Genomic DNA, 19,346 nt, shown 5'->3' on the forward strand with positions numbered 1-19,346 from the left:
TTGTTGACTTTAATGACCAAAATAAAGTTGCCATCTTGCTGCTAGCACATGTTTTGTTCTATTTTGAGCTGCTCTCATCTGTGATCTTTTTCTGTCAATGGGCTGCTATAAACTGACATGAATTCTGCCATGCTGCCTCAACAATGTATGCACAGCTTCAATACGGCACACTTGTATACAAACACAGAAAGGGCTCTATAGGTGTTGGGTGATAATTGAGTTCAATAATTGAGATAAGAAAGAAAGAAAGTACTGCATGTATAAAAAGCAGAAAAATGTGCCAAATTTTGACTCCTTTTAATGATAAAGATTGCTTAAAAGCGGAGTGCATTCAATCTTTTAATCTTAGAGACTCCTGATTTTTTGCTTTTTGTTTTACTTATTTTAGTTTATTTTTTTTCATATGATTTGTGTCAAGATTGTTTAGAAATCATTCTAAATAGTTATATTTTATTATTTATAGCACTGAGGAGTTAATATTTTCAATTTATATTTCATTGTTTTGCATTTTCAGGTATTAAGTGTTTTTGTTCGACTTTATATCTCTTCAGTGTGTAAAAAGCTGAATTTTTTTTGTGTTTTACACGTTTTTGTATACCTGGAAATTTTTTCATTAGTAAAAATATGAAATTACCATTTACTAAATAATTTGTTTCATAATGTTTTATAAAATTTGAAAATATGTCATTAAAAAAGAGAAAGCTTGCTTTTCTCAGTGAGCAGAGCCAAAATAAGACCAGATTTCAAAAAAAAAGGTGCCCTTTTGACACTTTTTTTTTTTACACACAAAAAAACATTTGTTGCGTGGTCTATAGAGTTAAGACTACCAAGAAACATAGTAATGGCACCAGTTTCACGCATTTTCTTGACCTTGAAAACACAACATTAAAATTCAAACATTTTCAAGGATTTCATCACCCATACAAGCCCAGCATGGATAACATCATTATGAAACTTCTGGCCTCCTTGCCATACCTCCAGTTGTGTCCCTGCTGGGCGTTGGCTTCAGAGTGGTGCGAGTCCCGTGGCGATTCCACCATGTTGGTTGGGTGAGCGGAGCCGTGTATGGCCACGCCCGGGACCTGTTGCCATGACGACGGGATGAGGATTTGTTGTGTTCCGGTGGGCCAGGCCTGCTGGGAGAAGCAGTGCAAAGGGTTCCAGTTTCAATCGAGAATTCCAAACGGTTCGGGCAAAGGAGGGACATGCTGTGAATAAACAGTACACCCTTGGAATAAATAGGGCCACCCGGCCTTACGTCGTGGATTTTTTTCAGCCCCGCTTTACGGCATTTCTCCCATTATACAGCATTAAAAAACAAATTGTCTTGTTTTCAAAATGTTACAAATTTCAAACATTGCATTGTTGGTTGGTGTTGCCTGTCCGCTATTAGTAGACATTGTGTAACATGCTGGTCTCCAATTGGTTTGTATCACGGCATCACAAAAATACTGTTATGCTATTTGCTTAGCTACCTCCCACAGTGCCTTTCTCGTCTTGTGTGCTTGGTTAAGACTTTGTGAATTGGCGACAGCATACTGTATTGTTTGAACTATTCATTCAAAATGGGTCCCAAGGTTTTCAGTGATGCTAAAGAGAGAAGCAATGACATAACAACAATGGACACGAAGCTCACAATTATAACAAGAGTTCGTAACCTTTTCATGTCCAAATTCAAGCACTATATTTAAAAGAACAAACTCGGCACCAATCAAAAGAATGACAGCCTAAACCTTAGTTTCAAACCCCAACTCTAGCTCCAACCTTATTTTGGAACATAAAATCCGGAGAAATAACCCTCACTTGCACCCCAAACTCTACTTCTACATCCAGCCCTAGCTCTAACCCAAACCCCGTTTCAAATTGTAACCCTAGGTCTAAACCTACTGTAGAACCCTAGATTCAGTTTAGAACACTAAAATGGAGCTCAAAACCTAGTTACTAGCCTTTACCCGGTTTCAACCGTAACCCTGGCTATAAACCTATTCTGGAACCCTACATTCAGTTTAGAACGCCAAAATGGGGCTCAAATCCTAGTTCCAAACCATAAACTTAACTCTACCTGTAACCTTAGCCACACCCACATTTCAGAACCCCAAATTCAGTTAATTACCCTAATAAAGAGCCTAAAACCCTAACTCCAATCCTATTTTAGAACCATTAAATGAGTTTAAACCACTTACTTGAAACCCAAACCCTAGCTTCTAACGATAGCCCAACACCTAACCTAAGAGACATGGCAAAAGTTTCAAGCATCGATAAGCACTTCAACTAAAATTCAAGCACTTCTCAAACATTGAAAACACATTAAAACTTGAGCATTTTCAAGGATTTCAAGCAACTGTACAAATCCTGGTATCAATAGAAAACGAAGGCAACACACGAATGGCTACTCTTACTAAATTGCATGGCCGTAACTAATCAAAGATTGGGATTATTAGTAAAAATAAGAAAGCGACGCAGTAATTTCCCACGCTTCTGCATCCACCAGCTACTCAAATTGAACAGCTCAAGTCATATCACACTACAGGTAAATACAATGATTTTTATTCCATTACATGAATAACTATTTATAATGTTAATCATATACACGTATATTACACTTTTAATGTTTGTATTAAAGGTAGCGGAGATTTGGAATGTATTAGCCAATAACTATCCCCCGTTTTCACTACCCATTCTGAGAACAGATCCATGTCGTATGCCAGGGGTCTACTGTTGATTCAAAATCAAACATTTATTAGTGAAAATCACTGCTGCAGGCAAAGCACAAGATAAGCCAGCAATCTTTCCCAAGCCATTCTCCTATTTTGTAAAACTGCCCTGCAACAAATGGACAAAGAAATCATGCAAAGCGCAGACAATGAAGCACATGAGGAGATGTAAAAATAAGTCAAAATAATCATGGCGCCTGTTAAAGAAGAAAAGGAAGTTAGTCACTTTTGTTAAACAGTATGTCTGCGGCATGCCAAATATCGAGGGGCTGAAATAGAAAGTCTCAAGTGAGATTGTGAGGCTTTTCAGGAGCTGCACCGTCCTGTGCTGTAAAAAAAAAGGAGGACAGGATATGAGAAGCTGCAAGCAAAGCGCAGACCAATTCAGCAACATGCGCTCCATGCCCTACGGGAAAGAAAGAGTGGAGAGACAATGTCAGAGCGTTGCTAAATTTCAATTAAAAAAAAGGAAGGGAACATACGATGCATATAAAAATAGAAGGATTGAGATTCAATGTGATATGTAGGGCCTGAGGAGAGGGCAAACAAGGCCTTTACGTTCTTGGTGGTTCTTTACCAGCACGGTGGCTGTGTGCTCCAAGAGAGTGGGCCGAGCCACCCCGCCACCTAGCCCGACCGGTAGAGAATACTGGGACGCAATGCCTGAAGAGGGTGGGTGCAGGGTGGCCACCATCAGGGGTGTGCAGGAACCCTAGAGGATGTGAAGGCAGGGTGACAATCAAAAACCTCCTCTTTCCGGGCTGCTTTGTCAGAAATCAGACTGAAAACCGAATTTGCTGGTGGGATTAGAGTTAGTTAAAAAAAGAGGAATTATTTGGAACGACACAATCACTGAAACCATCTTTTACCCCACACCAGAATTACAATTTAATAATCGGTGAAAAAAAGATGCTGTATGGGTGACACACAGAATGCCGCAGCAAGTTACCAACCAACACCAAATGCAAAAAAGCAAACTTAAGAAGCAATTAACCCATTTAAGGACAAGAGCATTTATAAATACTTATCATGTAATAGATTTGTTATAAATATATTCTCCACTATATTCTGAAACAAATGCATTTAATACTATTAATATACACAAATATATATTTGGACAGATTTGTACAAGTTACAAAAATGATAACAATGAAGCCATTTATAAGGACCGGAACCGGATTTACCACTTCATAACAGGCTTCAAGGACGAAAATCAACATTCGCTCACTGATCTTAAAGTGACAGTGTGAAATAATTCACCACCAGAGGTCGTTGTAGCTTGGAATGGAGTTGAAGCGTGTTGATTCGAAGAAGAAACACGTTCTGAAGCCTACATCTGCATTTTTATTTTTCAGCACGGCAAATTTTCAGCAAATTTCCACGAGTGACAACAATAGCCAGCTGGATAAGCCAGGAGCGACTGAAAAGGGCCCAGAGCAGGAGTTTGTGAGACCTGGGAATAAGATGGACACCGAACATGGCAGCTTCTTCAAAGACATTGTCAAGTTGTGTCGTATAATTATACAATTCTAAACCAACGATTCTTCATAATAAAAGGATACCCAAATACCATATTTCTTTTGCCAGATATCTGCTTAGCAAGTACTGCGGTCAGATTTTGGTAATATTTGGCGTTCACACTTGATCTGGATAAAAATAACAATTCTTGACTTGCAGTGATGCTAAAGGGAGAAGCAAAAACAGTTACCATGGAAACGAAGCAATGATCAAGAAAACAAAGAAGGCTCACATACATTATCGTAAAAATATCGCCGATCTGAAATAGTATTACAAATAAGTAGCTGTAGTCCCTGGGGCTGCTGCCCGTGAATGCCGGGGTCTGGCACATCTCTGAAGAGAGGGAGGAGGCTTGACACCAACAACAACGGTAACCGGATTATGTTTCATGTGGGGGAGAAAACCCCAACTCCAAAAACTCTAACTTCGAGCGGGATGGGCGCCACCAGGCTTGTACTTGCCCATGATACACCCACAGAGGGTGGTGCCCCGACAACCCAGGTGATTACGGAACAGTGGACGGTGATCATGTGTTATCTATTTGGATCAATAGTGTTTTATGGAAATCAAGAAAGTATGTTTAAGCCAGATGTGTTTGTCCTTAATGGGTTAAATAAATGTGCGGAAAAACACAAAAATAACAACAACAAAAACAAGCAATTGAATGCTCGCTAAAAAAATCGTCAATTCTTACCTGTGTGAGCATGCTTGGCTGGATTTGTAAAGACTGTGCGGGCGGATTCTGAGGTACCATAGGAACAGAGTTCTCCATCCTCACAGGGAAACTGGAGCTCTTGCTCGATGATTGCAGCCCTGGATATCATCGCTACGTTACCAAACCAATCGAAATATCCCGTCGAGGAAAGAGGAGTCGATCTCACCTTGAATGGTGGAAGGCGGGCAAACAATGAGAGTCTGCTGGAAGGGTTCGGCCTGGCTACAAAGCCCGGCAGGACGAGTCGGAATGGGAACGCTCTGCTGGGTCAAACCGGGAATGTTGATGGTGGCCTGCTGGTACAACGCCGGCTGGTAGTTAAGTAAAGGCACCGCCCCCCCCGCAGAGGGCACCTGTAGAACATCACGAGAGTTAACACCATTTCTGAGTATGTAGTGGGCAAAGAGAGGGGAACGGAGTTTGCCTGGTTATGCTGGTTGAGTTGGCTACTGAAGGTAACAGTCAGGTTTCCTGCTGCGGCGCTGGGGACGGCGTTGGTGGAGTAGAGGGATTTGTTGCTGTCGTAGGTGCTGCGGCGCTTGCAGATCTCCATATTCTGGAAGCACGACTTCACACTAAGGAAGAACAAGGATAACTTTCTGTTAAAATCTTGCAAAAAAAGCATAATTTCCATCCATCCATCCATTATCTGCACCGCTTATCCTCAGTAGGGTTGCGGGGGTGCTGGAGCCCATCCCAGGTATCTTCGGTCAGTGGGCAGGGAACACCCTGAACCGGTTTCCAGCCAGTCGCAGGGCACACAGACATACAACTCACTCGCTCATCCACACCAAGGGACAATTTGGAACGGCCAATTAGCCTGACATGCATGTTTTTGGAATGTGGGAGGGAACTAGAGTGCCCGGAGGAAACCCACGCAAGCAAGAGGAGAACATGCAAACTCCACACAGGAGGTTCGATCTCATGACCTCAGAACTGTGCTGCACACGCGCAAACCACTGCTCCGCCGTGCTGCACCATCATTTCCTTATTTCGTTAAAGTTGTTTTCTAAATTAATGTTGGGAAGCTTGATAATTATCTAGCTGTTTTTGAACTGATGACATCACAAATACTACTTTAAGCTTTAATTTTTTTCATTAGATTATCTACAGAAATAGTAACACTTAGCTCAGGTTATTGTACGGGCTTCTGACCTTTAGCAAGTACATTGAATTTTGACATGTTTTATAATGTTTTCTCCCTCCCTTTTTCGTCATACTTCGGTATGAGTTTGTGCATAAACGCAGTTTTTAATTAAGTTTGAGAGCTCATTGAGATTAGGATTGACAAATGCCCGACCAAATCCAAAAACGAGTGTCATAATCACGGCACTATGTGGGTTTATTTTAGACTTACACAAAGTGTAGTGTACATATTTGAATGTTTTGTCTAGAGCTGCTAAATATTGAAAATCATATTTCAGAATGGAGAGAATTTTCAGATTTTGAATTGTTTTATCTCGTGACAGTAGAGTGCCATTTTATGAGTTGAAAGTGGTTCTTAGACAATGTTTTCACTTAAGAAAAACAATCGATCATTAATAAGTTTATTCTAGAAATTTGATATGAATATAAATGTTTAATCAATGTAGCAATCAATATATTTCTCACATAATGTCACTTGATAATTAGTGCCATACGTTTCTTAGCCAAGGCATGTGTGACATGATGAAGTACTTGTATAATGCCTCAAATTGATGTGCTTTCACATTATGACCACCACATAACCATATGTACTTCCGGCTCTGTCTATTTTTTTAGCATTATGGCGCTCATACAATTATTTTGTCATTATAGTTACTACTGACAAACATAGTATTGATCAATTGATTGAACACTACTTTTTGGAGACAAAAAAGACTCACATAAAAGAAATTTGATTTTTGTCCTTATATAGCATGCAAAACTTCTATGGATTGTTTTGACATTGATTTGGTACTAGTTAAGCAAATTATAAATAGCATTGTGAAACCAGTCCTACATCTGTAATCTATCATTTCTTACAGGAAAATTTCCAAATGAAATGAAAATAGCAAGTTATACCAATATACAAAAATGGAAACAAGCACATTTTTACAAACTATAGACCGGTATCTCTGCTTCCTCAGTTCTCTAAAATATTAGAGAAACTTTACAATAATAGACTAGAATTTGTAGATAAACATAAATTGATTAATGAAAGTCAATATGTTTTTAGAGCAAACAGATCAGCAACAATGGCTATTATTGATGCAGTAGAAGAAATCACCCATAGCATAGAAAAGAAGAGGGGAGAAAGCAATATGAAAAATGGGAGAGTTGTCATCTGAATACTTGGACATCTGTTGAGTACCACAGGGGTCTAACCTGGGCCCAAAGTTATTTAATTTATATATTAACCATATTTTTAATGTTTCACAACTATTGAAAATAGTAATATTTGCAGACGACACTAATATTTTCTATTCAAATGATAACTATATTAGTGTTCTCGTTTTCCCGCGTCCCTGTGTTCTAGACGCATAATTTTTGCTGGGGACGCATAGTGTCAAATCAACGTGCGTCCCCGGGACGCAACTTTTTTGACACAAAATTGTCATTATTACCCGATTACTTTTATTTTTAACAAAGGTTAACGGCACTCCAAACCTTTCGTCGGGCAGATCCGCCATTGTTGTTTTCGTCTCGCGGTTCGAGTTTTCGTCTGCACGCCGATCTCGGCAAACGAGATCTTGTTGCTTAGAGATTACGTCATTGTTGTGGTGCTTGTCGTTGAGTGAAGGTTAAGTATGCATACCTGTTAACCTGTGCGTTTTTGCTATACAAAGTACGTTTCTTATGCATTTTAAGACGTGTACGACGTACAAGCAAATCTGTACGGAAAAACCCAAATTTGTCAATTATGGGTACCATCCGGTATACACCGACTATCACGAAACGGCAAATCAATCAAGTAAAACCAGTTCGAGTTGTGTAGTCCGTCTCTTTTTAGAGAAGTGGCTTTTTCGGCTCAACTCATTAAAGAGAGCCGGCTCTCAAACGGCTCACTTGCTTTGATGCAATATATTACAAATTATGATGTTGTACTAAGAAGTTAAGAAAAAAAGAAAGTATAAAAGGAGAAAATGAAAAAAAGACTGTTTAGTAGTTATCCCTTTAATCAATATATTACCAACAATAATTTAATGCAGAAAATGAATTCATAATTTGAATAAGAAAATGCATTATTGTACTTAATTATATTTGCATGTATTTTTTCCTTCTACAGTGAACGTCCAAGCTACTTCATTTTGAACTTTTTTTTAATAATAAACCTCATTCATGTCGAGCAACTCAGTGTCTCACAACAAAATGTTCATTAACAATATATATGATATAACGAAACACATGTACAACATAACATGTTAAACTACGTAAATAAACACGTTTGAAAAAAAAACATGGTGTAAGATTTTTTTTGTATTTTGTAAGGGAAAATACGACAGTTTGTAAGGGCATGGAGCCCTGGAGCTTGGAGACAGGTATGAGTATGCCTCCGAAAAAAAAGTATTAGGTGAAAATCAACACAAAATTGGTTATTTCTTCAGTGTCAGTAATAAGTCAAAACATAGTGCAGAAAGTGATAACAACGGCAATAATTCCGGCACAAAAAAACAGCGGAGAAATATTTTGGAAGATCGCGGAGGCAAAGAAAACACGTGTGTTGAAGCGAACGATTCGACGAAAGAAAATAAACAAAAGAATACTCCTAGCAAGAAAAGGGCTTTTCTGCCAAAATGGACTAAATTATATTCCTGGTTACGTTATGAGGAGGATGATGATGATTGGACCTTGAGAAGGCATTCCAACTGTGTCGGGACAGCAAACCACGAAGAATATATGAACTGAAAAATCTGAAGTGATAACTTGCTTTGTATTACTAATTTACTGTGATGATTAAAAGTGCATGGATAAATAGACAAATATTTCAGCAACATTATTTTGTATAATGTAAAATATTGTTGTGAACTGAAAAATCTGAAGTGATAACTGCTTTATCTAAAAGCATTTCAATAATTAATAAAGCCAAATTTAAATTATAATGCATTGTATTTATTATATTGTTCTCTAGTTCTGCCATACTTAACATATTGTGCAGAAGTCTGGGGCAATAATTACAAGAGTTCACTACAGCCCCTTTTTATCCTTCAAAAACGTGCAATAAAAACCATACAGAGGGTAGGATATCGTGATCATACTAATATTTTATTCATGCAGTCCAAATTATTAAAATTGGATGATTTAATAAAAATTTTCACTTCACAGCCTTTCATTTAATTTCATTTCATTAACTGTTATTTAAGGTCAACAAAAACATAACTTGAGGGGCTGTAGTAAATTAAAAATCCCAAAGGTGAGAACAACCAGGAAAAGTATGTGTGTGTCTGTGTGTGGAGTCAAACTTTGGAATAATTTACAAGATGAGATCAAACAATGTCCAACTATTCATGTGTCCAAATTTAAATACAAAAAAACATTACTGGCGAAATACAGGGATGAAGAAAATGGGATATGAGTGAGATTGGAAATACTGCATTTAAAACTATGTTTAACTTGTTGTTATTGTTGCTATTATTATATCATACCTGTTATTATAAATATTATGTTTATTTTTATCGTTGTCATTATCATTTGTGCCGCAGTGACATTTGGTAACTAGGCGCATTATGACGTTGAGGGATGGGTATTACGAAGATTAGTGTATAAAATATGTGATTATTGTAATTATTATAATCATTGATATCTGACCTATGCTATAAGTATATCCATGAGGTTGTTATATTAGACACAAGAGGAAAGGAGGATTTGTAAAATGTATTTAATAGGGAAGATAAAGGGGTAGGGAAAATAAGCATCTGCTTCTGACTACCCCTTTTCGAACATGGTATGTGACGTTACTTTTTATGTTGTGACTCATTGTTTTTGTCCCATTTTAATCTTAATGTTCAAAATAAAAGTTTTCATTCATTCATTTTTATTCATTCAGTTAAAAAAAAACACTTACTGAGAGCTGTGAGGATAATCCATGAGGTGGCTCATGGTAACGAACGGGTGACCGAGGGTTTTTGTGGGCGTGATCCTCTTGTCGGCGTCGAGGCGGAGCATCCTCTTCAGGAGATCTATAAACTCTCGCCTGTCTGCTTTCTCTGCCAGCATGTCCGTGCCCTCCAAATGAGAAGAAAGATTGACCTGGGGGGGAAAAATGTTGATATCCCTCAGTTTATTATGCTAAAAGTGCTTTTGCAGATGACGTCATATTTTCAATATAGAGTTCCGAAAACCAAACCTGCATCATGTCATCCAAACAGTTGAAGATATATTTCCGAGCTTCTTTGGATTTGATGCCCATCTCCATTTCGTGTTCGGAGGGAGTCTGCAAAACCCACACAATCAGGTTTTTACCTTCAGAGCTACACAAGACACACAATGAATAACATTTTTGAGTTTACTGACCTTTAGCCTCCACAACGGGTAGCTGGAATCCGGACCTCTGTTGAAAAAGCGGCTGGTTTTTGTGCCTGCGCTCAGTAAGTACTCTGCTGGTAGGCCTTGAGTTTGAGAAATGTAGCGGATCTGGGCAGAAAGGGGGAGAGGGGGCGGGACTAAATTACTTTTATAAGGCAACAACCGACAGACTAATCGCAGGCAATAGCTGTTAGCGCAACCTTTTCAGGTATACAGCTTCTCTTAGATGCGCTCAAATAAACTTGTTTTTTTTATCTTTTTGGGGGTTTGGGTTGGCATTTAGACTTATTTGAAATAGGCTTTTTCTTACTTTCACCATTTTCATCCTATAATAAGTAAAAATCGAGCATGCTTGAGAAAACACTCCCTCCCTCATCCCCTTTCTTCTAGTCTAATGTGATCAGTGGCCGCAAAGCAGATGATAAAAGACCACCAACAAATTAGCCACATGAGTACTCCAACTACACAAACAAACGTCAACCTGATATTTCTTACAACAGAGCTTTTAGTGCACCGTTAGTGTCGTTTTACAACCAGCTACATTTAATTGGTTTATTTTGCTCATTAAAGTGACGGTGTGTAAGAATTCACCACAAGAGGTTGTAGCTCAGAATGAAGCTGAAGCATGTGCATTCCAAAGGAAAAACTACAGAATCCCAAAAGATACCTTTTGGCAAAAATTGAAAGCCTAATCGTATACTTTAGAGCGCAAGCAATGATGAATTTCAATCAATTACGGGACATAAAAGCTGGTGTTAATCTCCGCCAGCGGCAATAAAAGACTAGGCAAGCTGGATACAACCGGAGAAGCTGGAAAGTACTACTAGTTGGAGGTGGCCAGAGCTTATAAAAAGGTTAGTAAAAGGCAAAAGCAAAAAAAAATTTGTCAAGACCTCAAACAATGCAACCCGACAACTGACACTGAAGGATGAAGCAAGCTTTTTTTGCAACCAGTAGCTTAAAATAAGGGCTAGCCATTGCCTGCAGCCAAGTGGTTAACATGACTGGTTGGAGAAGGAACACAGTGGGGAAAAAACATCTATATAAATATATACAACCACTGAATACAGTCTTTAGTGTTACCATGTTTTTCCCCTTACAAAATGAATAGGTGTGGCTTAGAATCAGGTGGGTTTTCAGGCCTGAAGTGCACACCAGGTTGTTTTTTAAACTCGTGGCGCTAACCTGATCATACTCCGAAGCTCCGGGATAGAGAGGCCAACCCAGGAAGAGCTCGGCAATGACACACCCCAGTGACCACATATCAATGGCCTCACAGAAAGGCAGACCTAAAATGATCTCTGGAGCCCTGCAAAGCACACGACAAATTTAGAGACACAAATCCTGCCCTGCTGCAATCTGACGCTTTGTCCACACGCGATACCTGTAGTAGCGAGACTGCAAATACGTGGAGCACACGGCCTTGGACACGTGGCTCGCCGATCCAAAGTCGATCACCTTGACCCTGTACGGCTGTCTGAGCGGGTCCACCAGCATAATATTCTCTGGTTTTAGGTCGGCGTGAATCAGACCCAAACTCTTGAGTTTCAGAAGCGCCGTGGCGACCTAAAACACGTAAAACATGAGTCCGGCTGCATTTTTAAAATCTCTTTATAGACACATGGTATGCATGCCTGTTGTAGGATGGGTCGGATGTGGCGCAGCGGCAGCGGGCTGAACTTGCTGTGCTTGAGAAAGTCATACAGGTTTTGTTCCAGCATCTCGAAAACCAAACAAGTGTGACCTTTGTGCTGGAAGCACTCGTAGGAGCGCACAAAGTTGTACTCGTCTGCATTCTCTGCGCTCAGGCGGTTTAGGATGCCCACCTGGGAAAAATTAAATTGTCTTTATTGCCACTGATAATAACGTAGCGATACTTCGCATGCAACGAGATTAGACGGGGCACTTCAGAGAAAAAAATACATGAAATTGTTATGAAAAAGTCAGAAAAAGGGTATACACAGCAAAGAATTGGCAAAGCCAGGTGTCACTCGCAAAGCACCCACTGTAGCTGCATTTGCTGACTACCATTAAATAACCAGAGAACATTGAGGAAACGCATTCCAATCTATTTCTCTTAAATAACAGTCACAGACGCATTTATAAGGCAATACGAAAAACTCTTTGGACCCCATCTATTACAGACATAAAATTTAACAGCAAAGTTCCCATATTTAGGTAAACATTTTCACAAACAAAAAAAGAGGCAGACATACTTGTAAATCATTACATCCCTTATTGAAATTAGTATTTGTGTGCCGTTTTTGTCACTTTTAAGTCTGTATGAGTTTACCAGAGTTAAATAAACAACAAAACAAATAAACAAAAGTGGAAACAAATTAAATTAAACTCACAGTTGATAAGCACGACAAATCTCAGGAACAAAGATGAATCAAGTTCAGTGTCTCGGGTATGGCAGTTGAGAGGTTTTCCAATACTCTCAACTATTTTCCTTCAACTGTGAACGGAACAGTTTAATCGCGTACAATTTTATGTCTTATTTCATACTCAATGTTTCCTGCAGTTTTCAGAGAGTTACATAGGGGGTGCAACCCTGTTGGAGGTCAGTAGGAAATGCCGTTGAAGTAATTCATACTTGCTCACGCATTTAACCAGTGTTGGGCGCCTTACTTTAAAAAAGTACAAACGCTACTCTACTGAGGAACGTTCGCAAGTTGCTTCAGTGCTTATTTTGTTTGTTTCAGGTTTATATAAGTATGTTTAAGGCTTGCATAAGTAACCTGTATTGTTTGTACTTAACTTAACATTTCATAAAATAATATGCTCTATAAAGATAAATTAAGTTAAGCTTAACTTACTTTTGGAAGATGGGCTTCAAGAGTTAGACTACTTCGATTCCCGGCTCCTCCGTGTTGTATGTCGAAGTGTCTTGGGCAAGACACTGAATCCCTAATGCCCCCAATAAGCAGGTAGGCGCCTTGCAAGGCTGCATGGCCGCTATTGCTGTGTGAGTGTGTGTGTATGGGTAAGTGTGAAGCACATTGTAACATTGTAAAGCGCTTTGGGAGGTCTTCATTGACATGAAAAGCGCTATATAAATGCAGACCATTTAAATATTAGTAAAGGAAAAAAATGTCAGAAAAATAATCAATAATCATTTTAAAATCAAATCTTACAGTCCTGAAACATAATTCAATGGTGAGCCTCCGAAAATGAAATAATCTGCATTTATGTAGCGCTTTTCAAGTCAATGAAGACTTCCCAAAGTGCTTTACAATGTGCTTCACATTTACCCATTCACCCACACTAACACACTAATAGCGGCTGTGCAGCCATGCAAGGCGCGATTCTGCTTAATGGGGGTATTAGGGGTTCAGTGTCTTACCCGAGGATACTTCGACATGTAACACAGAGGAGACCTCCAACCCTCCAGCTAACGCACACATTTTATACCTTTCATCTACTATCCTGCTCCCTGTGAGAATGCTTTTTCTACTATGAGTTTGACACTGGTGCTATATACAATCTGCATCAATTTGTGATATTTCTACAAAATTTTTATGTTTTCTTTCATTGGGTTAGGTGTGGTTGGAACGCATTACCCAATCACCATGGATTTCAAATCCCTCCCATGTGGAAATTTCAGCGAGCGATCGCCATTTTAGGAGTAATTTATGCCATATCCTGGGGTCTACTATAGTAACGTGAGGGGTTTGATGTTTAAAAATCAATGATAATTTAAATCTAGACTGACATAATAAAATTGGAATTTTACGATTTTATCGCTCAACTCAAATAAAAAAGCACAAGATGAGAGGTTACCTCAATCTGTCCCTGTCGAGCATAGGAAGGATGGTTCTTGAGAATTTTAATGGCCACAATCTCATTGGTGCCCCTCTTCCAGCACTTGGCCACCTGTCCAAATGTGCCCCTGCCCAAGAACTCGAGGACTTCGTAGCTGCACGAAACTGAGCAGAGGATCTCGTGCTGCACTAGCTGATAGTCGCCTTCCCCGTTGGAGCTGCTGCTTTTGGTGGTGGGCGCCGAGTGAGGTATGGACTGGCCAGTGCCGCCTCCTCCGCCACCAGTACGGGTAGAAAACGCTGGTGCCGAGAGTTCCTCCAGGATTTGCACGCTTCCGCATCCACTCCCGCTTCCCTCGTTGCTTTCCTCTATCTTCCTCTTTTGCCCGTGCCGGTGCCCTCTTGTTTCCGAAGCCGTCTCCACATGGGCATAGGAAGAAGACGTGGCGTGTTCTGCAACGCGACGGCTAGAACCTCGGGGAAGACTTCCGGTGCTGTCGGCTGCCCGGACCACCACTTGACCTCGGGAGCCGGGCGCTGTGGGGGGGAAGACCAGGGAAGGGGCGAAAGGTGGGACGGCCATTGCGGGGGCGAAAGTGTATGCCGACTGGCCCGCGATGGAGCCGTACGCTTCCGAAGTGGACACATCCCAAACGTTGTTTTCGACCTTCAGCTTTTTAACTCTGCAGAAGGCACTGGAGGAGATGGAGGGAGGGGAGAAGACTTGCAGTTGTGAGGTCATAGCTGCAAAAGAAACAAAAAATATTTTAAAACTCTTTCAATGACGACATAGCGATTCCCAATCTTTTTAAGTAGGAACTGGCATTTGTGCACCAATCAGTCTAATACAGGGATGGGCAAACTACAGCCATGGGGCCACATACTGGCTGTCAGGCTTTTTAATCAGACCGCCAAATTAAATTAGCAAAAAGATCCTAACTATACATATTGTAATGTGGCTTTTATGTGGGAAAAGCACCAAAAAAAACAACATCAACCACTAATTAACAAGAAGAAAATATTTTCACAAAAACGCTTGGGAATACATTGATATATGACAAGTATGTGCTTAAAGGGAGTCGGCTGAAGCAGAAACCTTTCCCTGTCAGTTTGATGTGATTTAAAGGTTTTGTTAGTATTATACAAAGTCATGCATGAAATTCCCCCCATATATATTTCAAATTTCATTTCCCCATATTTTCCTGTTCGGAGCCTTCGCTCCGAAAATACTGGTCAATTCAAGTCTTTAAATTTAGGCTTAAAACACACTTATATTCTATAGCTTTCGAAAGATGTTGACAACCAGACAGACATTCTGTTATTACCTCTATTTCATGTTGGTGATGTCTTTGTATTGTTTGTTGATAACATTGCAACATCCATTGCAGCCTAGTCATCCTGGAAGAAGGATTACCTCATACAATCTTAGGGTTTCATAATTTTTTAATGCTGCGGTCAAGAGTCTTTCCTTGCCTTTGTTTAAGTTTTAGATCATGGGATGGTGTAATAATAGTCTGCATAGTTGGATACTTATTGTGATTAAGGGCTATACAAATAAGCATGACTTGAATTAAAAAAAATACTGGTCGGTTGGATCCCTTTAACACTACGGTCGTACGGTGTGTCTCAGGCAAGTACAGCCTATAGGCACCCAACCCAGATGTTTCCAACCGGTCTCAAACCGGGACATTATGCCAACCACTGCACTACAGAAACATTTTGTTGTTTCATTCCAGTCTTGTCCTAGTTCAATATGCAAATAGCTGGCTATTATTTGTTTGTATATGAACTTTTTTTTCATGAAATGTATTTTTTTTCCAATCAAAATACTGTCTATCGAACATTCTTTTAATACCTATTTTTTGTGTTGATGATTTCTTGCAACATCTATTGCAGCTTGGTCGTCTTGGAAAGGGGATTACCTCATGTGCGGCCCCTTCCCCAAAGTTTCCTCATGATGAGGTTTTTAAGTTTGAGTTTTCCCCATGCCTCCATGGTTTAGTAGTCTATCATGTTGTGGTTGGTTGAAAAAAAACATGGTATGAATAGTATTTAATAAATGCATTGAAACAAGCAAACGATTCCTTGACGAACAAGTCACACGCATTCCATTTAAACACTCCAATGTCAAATAATACTTTGCCATAGATATGAACAGAGAGGCTGTTGAAAATTTTGAAACTGTGGCTTATATCAAGCCCAGCTTTTCTCATTCAAAGGTATTTAAACTAAAGAAAAACTGTCTTATCAAGCACAGCGTACACTGTCCCCTCTAACATCAATTAATTATAGACAGGATGATTTCCCTTTTGTAGAAAGAGTGATTTTTTTCCATTTCATCCAACAGCAAAAATGTCTAGAAATGGGAAATAAATACATATAATTAAATATGGAGGCATTTTCTAGGCCAGTGATAGGCAAAGCCAGGCCTCGATAAAAGCAGCCCTCTGTTTTTTATGTCTCCATCCTCATAAACAGCTAAAGCAAACAATCAATGTCATTATTAGGGACACGGTAAGATGTTAAAGAGGAATATTCTATCAATTAATCAGCTTTTCAAAATTTAAAAGGCCAACGCGCTTTACACACCACCAACACAGCTAATCCAAATCAGCAGCCAACTTAATGATGAACTGAACAAGCCGTGTTTAAAGGTTAGATACACCAAAAATCGTGCAGAACTGTGGCTTGGGTTGGTAAAAGCAAACCAAATGATGCTCCAAACATGTTAATCCGCAGTATTCCAAAATAGGAAAATCCAAAAACCTGCAGGAATATTTTGATGAAATAAATAACGTGTATTTTTTTTGTTACATTCAAACACATCCCCGCACATTGTTCATGTCTCCATCCTCTAACACAGATGATACAGTCATTGTTATTATCAGGGTCACAGTAAACTGCACTAAGGAGTATTGTATCAAACAATCAACTTTATATAGCATACTTAACAGGCCCAAAGTGCTTTACATGTCTCTAACACAACTGATTCAAATCGTCAACATATTTAATTCTGAACTGACCATGTGAATCAGCTGTGGAAGGGTGGAAACAACACAATACTTGCAGGGCTGCGACATGAGTTGGTAAAATACAAAATATGCTATTTTTGGTTGAGCTCTAACAAAAACCTGCATGTTTTTGATGAATCCATTCTCCAATACAGCAGATTCAATCAAACATCCCATTTTCAGGGGCACAGTAAGATGCATCGAGGAATATCAAATACGTTAATTAAATTTCTTTATATAGCACATTTAAATCCTCCACCAGGGTAACCAAAACACTTCACACATCTACCTCCAACAAAGCTGATATAAAAATCTATTCATTATCACTTAAATTCTTGAACTCAGAAGTTTCTGGGAGTTATGGTTTAACTGGTATTTGTGGAAATAGACAAAGTGTAATGGAAAACAAAGTAAACCTTGAAAAGATGGTATAAGGAGGTAAAGGCCACGCCCAGTGCACGTTTAGGTCCAGTCGTAAACCAGTTTAAATCCAGTAAACAGATACAGCTCTTTCGGATCAGATTAAGGAATAATCTAGAAATACAGAGGAATATTAACAGAATAATCCACATTTTATTTTCCATAATCGAAGCATCGTTGCTAAACGTGCACAAATGACCTCAGAAATAAAGTTGCATTAATTTACGTCAAAATACTACTATGTTATTGCGCTATTTAATCGTAAAAACGGAACAATTTCGAGATTTTTTTGCACACATTTTTTAAAATCCATATTTGATTCTGGCGTGATTCTAACACATTCACAGCGTCCATTCCTTCACGATGCGTCGACTCTGCAGTGGGCCCGATTTAAATCCCCGCATCGATCACAAATGCTTCATTTGCAATCAGATTGATAAATATTTATATGATCATTTTGTTGGCCAAAACCGAATCGCGGATCGATTCTTGTGAAATTTCCCCCCAACATGATCAGATCGTCGATTTCAATGCTAACTAGGGGAGGAGACGCAACACGACAAGAACCAGCATACTGATTCGGTTTCACACGATTCGGTTTACATACCTTGTGTTGTAATGAACCAGGATCATAAAACGATTTAGGCCCAAAAGGTCTGGTCCAAGTGGAACGGCTAAGCTAGCATCAGATGCTAACGATCAGGCCTGCATTGTTTTCTCACTTGTCGCGCTTGACAGCCACACAAGACGCCGCTGCTTCGAGTTTCGGTAAGTAAGAGCCAAACATCGCTAAAATATGACAAAGTTAAAAGATTTTGTGCTAAAATATGAACATTTATGGGTACAAATGTCGACCGCAATCTACTCCGCTGCGTTCCGTCCGGAGGCAGAAAATCCCATTTTACACCGGAAAAAACCCACGTCGTTATATCAGCTGCGATGCGATGTCATTTCCGGTGATTACCGTACAGATGAAAACCTAATCCCTGCGTTTGATACCTATTGACTAAATTCTTCTGTTATAAAGAAATAACACTTTGTTTTGTCTTTATTTTTCAAGATTAACTACTACCATCCTTAAACAGCCTCAGATTACGATAAATCATCTGGATTATCGTCTCAAAAAGCAAGGGCAAATGTACGCATTGTAAATTACGGTAATACACATTGACGTCATAGGCTTTCCAGTACTTTTCCTGCGCTACTTCCACTTCAGTGGATTATTGCTCAAATCCCGAACACAAAGAATAAAACATAAAATAATTATTGAATAAATTTTTTTTTGAAATGTGAATAAATATGAAAATGATTAGTATGCAATTCCTGTAAAAAATAACATACATACATTGGCAAGATACAATATTGTTTCAAGCAGAGGAAATCATAGAAAAATAAACCAATCAGAGTGAATACAAACGATAATATACATTTTATTATTACATCAGGAATAAAAACGTATTAATTCGCGAGAGGAGAATTGGGTTATTGTACAAAAGTGTACTGTAGGATGTAAAACAATATAAAAAATGAGAAAAAAAAGAAAACAATTCAATGGAGTAGATTATTGAACTGATAGATAGATAGATAGATATATCCTTTATTCGTCCCCGTAGGGAAATTCACACTTCCAGCAGTATCCTTGTGTTGAAAAATAAAATAATAAAGTAAAGATATAGAATACAAAAATACCCAATATAGAGTGCTATGGAAAATACACACT

The 19,346-nt window shown here is 39.1% G+C and overlaps 1 protein-coding gene across 4 annotated transcripts in view; it reads right to left on the minus strand.

The window, feature by feature from the left end:
* LOC148363805 (homeodomain-interacting protein kinase 1-like) overlaps positions 1–18,527 on the minus strand; it is a 28,035-nt gene extending 9,508 nt beyond the window's left edge. Inside the window, exons 1-13 of one of the 4 annotated variants that reach the window (XM_088337856.1) lie at positions 18,234–18,527; positions 14,215–14,939; positions 12,066–12,257; positions 11,816–11,997; positions 11,617–11,740; positions 10,420–10,539; positions 10,253–10,339; positions 9,971–10,155; positions 5,372–5,522; positions 5,114–5,300; positions 4,927–5,045; positions 3,292–3,426; positions 976–1,133 (exon numbers count right to left, since the gene is read on the minus strand). In XM_088337856.1, coding sequence (XP_088193982.1) covers positions 976–1,133; positions 3,292–3,426; positions 4,927–5,045; positions 5,114–5,300; positions 5,372–5,522; positions 9,971–10,155; positions 10,253–10,339; positions 10,420–10,539; positions 11,617–11,740; positions 11,816–11,997; positions 12,066–12,257; positions 14,215–14,937 — 2,363 coding nt within the window. In that variant the 5' untranslated portion in view covers positions 14,938–14,939; positions 18,234–18,527. Of the gene's footprint in view, positions 1–975; positions 1,137–3,291; positions 3,427–4,926; positions 5,046–5,113; positions 5,301–5,371; positions 5,523–9,970; positions 10,156–10,252; positions 10,340–10,419; positions 10,540–11,616; positions 11,741–11,815; positions 11,998–12,065; positions 12,258–14,214; positions 14,940–18,233 lie in introns of all 4 variants that reach the window. The other 3 variants (XM_088337855.1, XM_088337858.1, XM_088337857.1) reach the window with 3 other exon arrangements.
* Between the last annotated feature and the right edge of the window lie 819 nt (positions 18,528–19,346).

The sequence above is a fragment of the Urocampus carinirostris genome, chromosome 6 (assembly GCF_059441175.1).
Source record: "Urocampus carinirostris isolate Australia breed hairy pipefish chromosome 6, RoL_Ucar_1.0, whole genome shotgun sequence".
NCBI classification, from domain to species: domain Eukaryota; kingdom Metazoa; phylum Chordata; class Actinopteri; order Syngnathiformes; family Syngnathidae; genus Urocampus; species Urocampus carinirostris.